This window comes from Cannabis sativa, chromosome 5 (genome assembly GCF_029168945.1).
Source record: "Cannabis sativa cultivar Pink pepper isolate KNU-18-1 chromosome 5, ASM2916894v1, whole genome shotgun sequence".
NCBI classification, from domain to species: Eukaryota; Viridiplantae; Streptophyta; class Magnoliopsida; order Rosales; family Cannabaceae; genus Cannabis; species Cannabis sativa.
In genome coordinates, this window is record NC_083605.1 from 26,121,931 (window position 1) to 26,125,762 (window position 3,832).

General features: G+C 31.3%; 1 protein-coding gene across 10 annotated transcripts; it reads left to right on the plus strand.

Moving 5' to 3' along the window:
* Positions 1–993: 993 nt before the first annotated feature.
* Positions 994–3,832, plus strand: LOC133037861 (uncharacterized). 10 transcript variants are annotated; one of them, XM_061115557.1, is made up of 6 exons: positions 994–2,053; positions 2,141–2,186; positions 2,273–2,312; positions 2,395–2,427; positions 2,992–3,111; positions 3,193–3,624. In XM_061115557.1, the coding sequence occupies exons 3-6, from the start codon at positions 2,283–2,285 to the stop codon at positions 3,373–3,375; spliced, it is 366 nt and encodes a 121-aa protein (XP_060971540.1). In that variant the 5' UTR covers positions 994–2,053; positions 2,141–2,186; positions 2,273–2,282; the 3' UTR covers positions 3,376–3,624. The 10 variants fall into 10 exon arrangements, 5 of the variants coding, with proteins under 5 accessions (XP_060971540.1, XP_060971542.1, XP_060971538.1 ...); XM_061115556.1 differs by adding an exon at positions 3,721–3,832 and having other exon boundaries at positions 1,002–2,053; positions 2,141–2,312; positions 3,193–3,343; XR_009687844.1 differs by lacking the exon at positions 3,193–3,624 and adding an exon at positions 2,510–2,640 and having other exon boundaries at positions 1,009–2,053; positions 2,992–3,117.

Sequence of the window (3,832 nt, forward strand, 5' to 3'; positions counted from 1 at the left end):
TATATTTTTACGTAATTCTATATTTAAATTCTTATTGCAACTAGCACTGTAAATTAAATTGCAACAAAAAAATTGTATAGAAACTTCTATTGCAACTAATACTGTAACCACTTTAGAATTCCAAACCGTAAATTTGAAAAAAAAAAAATTAAAAAATAATATACGTAGTAATTCTCCTAAAATATATTGAAATTTGAAAAAAAAAAAAAAATAGAGTTTAGTGATATCTTTATATATTAAAAGTGTCTATCTTACGACATTTCTTGGTTTCTTGGTTTAACAGAATATACTTTACAAATAAAAGAATATTCTGTTAAATTTAACCCCAAAAGAATCATCCTTATTTTTTAACGCCGTTAACTTATTATTCTTATAAAAAAAATTTTAAAAAAAGTTTCTCACTCTCAGTCATAGTCTCAATCGTTTCATTCTCACGCCAATCGATCTCTTCACTCTTCCCTTCCATTCTCAGTCTCACTCCCAATCGCAGATCGTCAAAACCAACAGCCCGACGAACCAAAGCTTCCTTTCACCGACTCCTCCATTTCACTCTCCCAATCTCAATCGGCTTATGATCCAGTTCGAGTGAGAAGGCGAGCCCAATCGTTCAGCACCCAGGTAAGCCACTCCTTCCATTTTTCCCTTATCTAAAATTCAGTTAAAAATTTGATTTTCCTTTTTAGAAAAAATCTCGTTCAGTGATTGGGTGTTGATTACATATATATATTTTATATAACCCATTTAAATCGGCTTACAATCCCGTTTGAGCGAGAAGGCGAGCCCAATCGTTCAGCACCCAGGTAAGCCACTCCTTCCATTCTTCTTTTATCTGAAATTTCAGTTGAAAGTTTGATTTTCTTTTTTTAGAAAAAATCCCGTTCTGTGATTGGGTGTGATTATATATATATATTTCTATATCTGTGTGTGTGGCACCTTCGATCAAAAAGTATAGAATTTTGATTTGCAATTTTCGAATGATTCTCTTATTAACTAATTTGAGCATTTGAGTATTCTTTTTGTGTATAGCAGTTGTTAATCTTGAGATACTTGGCCAGATGTCCCAGAAACTGCAATTTCCTTTATAGAGGACGGTAGAAAAGTGCCAGCTGCTTAACGTTGTATTCGTGGCAGATACAGAGTGAAACTTAATTATCTTTCACTGTTATTGCGACCTTAATCAGACTCACTCTACTCTGAGAAGTACAGAGTCAGCGGAATTTGGTAAACGGCCAGGGAGACTTTTTGTCCATTTTAAAACATTTATCGTTTGTTGCATAGAATGATATAATCATGTTTTTTTTGCTTCTCTTTTTTTGGGGCTATTGAATGGTGTTTAATATATGAGGGTCTTCTTTAAGAGCTAACAGCGAGTGGTGTTTTCAAAAAAAAAAAAAAGTTTTGACTTTTCTTCTTTTCTTTTTATTTAGTTCATATATATCAATTTTTTTATTTTTCTTTTTTCAAATATGATTGCAACAAAAAAGACTTTTTTTGTTGTGTGATTTTATACATAAATATTAAGAAAAAATTAATCGTACCGAAGTTAATTGTGCCAAAGACATGGCTTGATCTCATTATGATATTAGTCTAAAATTGATTTGACTTTTTTTTTTGGTGTGATTTTATACTTATAATGTGATTCAAATTGATTTTTTTTTTTTTTTATGTTTATGTTTTCTAACTTTGTATATTAGTTCTTTTTCTTTCCCTATAACATTACATGGATAGAAAAATTGAATTTTTCTTTCTTTTGTTCTTAGATAACACAATACTTGACATCAATTCAAACTTCAATTTTGTCATGATTTGACTACTAATAATTTGAGTTATAGTAGTGCAAGAATTATCTTCCATAATTTCTAATTGGTCAAATGCCTCTCCTTTCCTAATTTAGTAGATTCTAGACTTTTGTATTTATTTAATTTATGTAGTTCTACCACCATCGAAAATTATTTCGACTGAGTTTTTACAAATTGAAGCATCTCGTGGCCAAGTTATTACTTTTGGATGAGATGTTTCAAAAGAAGCTGATGTTGATTTAATGATCAAAACAGTGAGCAAATGTTCTTCTTCATATTGTTTTTTCACATTGTATGTTAAACGGTGGAATAGTTTGTAATATTTCCATCTCAATCTGCAGGCAGTTGATGCTTGGGGAACTGTTGATGTATTAGTAAATAATGCAGGTTGTTTGAAACTTTCCTTGTCTTATGTTGTTTTCATTCCACATTCGATCTCTTGATGCTTTTTCGGTGTTTTCTGGAATCACTAGGGACAACTTAATGATGAGAATGAAGAAATCCCAGTGGCAGGTTTACATCTAAAGCTTTTCACTTCTTACGGTCCTTCAAACTTGACTTTTTCTCAGAACTAAAATCAATTCTTTATTTGCAGGCTGCAGCCAAAATTATGATGAAGAAGAAAAAGGTATATACATCGTTTTATCTCTCCATTCACAGTAAAAAATTATTTTTATATTAAATATTTCGACATATAATTTTAATATCAGAATGAGCACTCTCTTGGGGCCCATGTCATGGAAAAAGGACGACCTGTGAAGAAACCCAAAGAGGGCTGCTGTTATTGCCTGTGGATATGAATGGTTTCAGATTTTTAACCGTCTCAGTTGCACCTCATCCCGTATGTTGTTTTCTTATAAAGAGTTTCCTCTCAAGTTCATTGCTTGTGTTTTACTTTTTCTTATCTTTTATACAAATCCCCATGATAGTAAGAGTTGAATGGCATGGGTATTAATAAATTTTGATGAGCAATATAATGTTACTCTCCCTATCCATGACTTCTAGCGCATTTAAGCATATTGCTAAGTATATCAAATTATGACATGAATTTTTGGCCAAAAAGTATTTTCTTTTTAATTGTATATGAGATAAACTGGTTATAAATTGTCAACTTTTATATACAAGTTAATTATGATAATTTATATTAAGATGATTCGTATATTGTATATGAATGGTAAATTTCAGTGCTCAGACCATTTCAGGCAGACCTACATCAGCAGCTTCCATGGCAGTTGGACAGTTTTTCAATCCAGACGAAGGAAAGTTGGATGTCTCTCCTTGGTTCATGCTTCAATCATCTTATTCTCACAAGGTTATGATCTTTCTGGAACTGCTTTTGGAATTGAGCTGTCACGTGGATAATTAAGTTTTTCTTGTGCTTAATTTTATGCAGGAAATGTTTGTGAAAGAGGACCATCCTCTTGCTTTAAATTTGTCTTTCAGCATTAGCTTAGGCCTTCTTCCTGCTACATTGTCTTTGAAGATTGCGGGATGTGGAATAAAATATTCTGGACTTCAAGATGAGGAGACAGAAGATGTTGAAAGTAATACTATTGAGTTTCTTTTTTTTTTTTGATGAAAAAAGTAATATATTACAATAGTATAAAGTAATACTATTGACTTATTTCGTTTAGAAGCCCAATGTTTATTCATTTCTCTTCTTTTTTCCTTGAAGTTCCTCATGTAGCATTTTGATTCATTTTTATCCTTCATGCTTATGGCTTAAAAGATTATAATGTTTTACTATGTTGCAAAAGAATGTCAACTACATATTACCCATTTGGGATTTTATAAAAGCCATTGGTCTTTTAATCTATGTACTTAATTCTATTGATTGTACATGTATGTAAAGGTTAAGTAGAATTGCTTACCATTTATTTTATTGTGATTCTTCTAAACCATAGATTTCTTTTTATTACAGAGCTCTGAAAATTACGGTGTTCCCGACCTATAACATTTGCTTGGGATGACACGTCAGGTCATCACATATACATTTAGTATATTTATTAAAATATCGTTTTAGATTTGTAGAA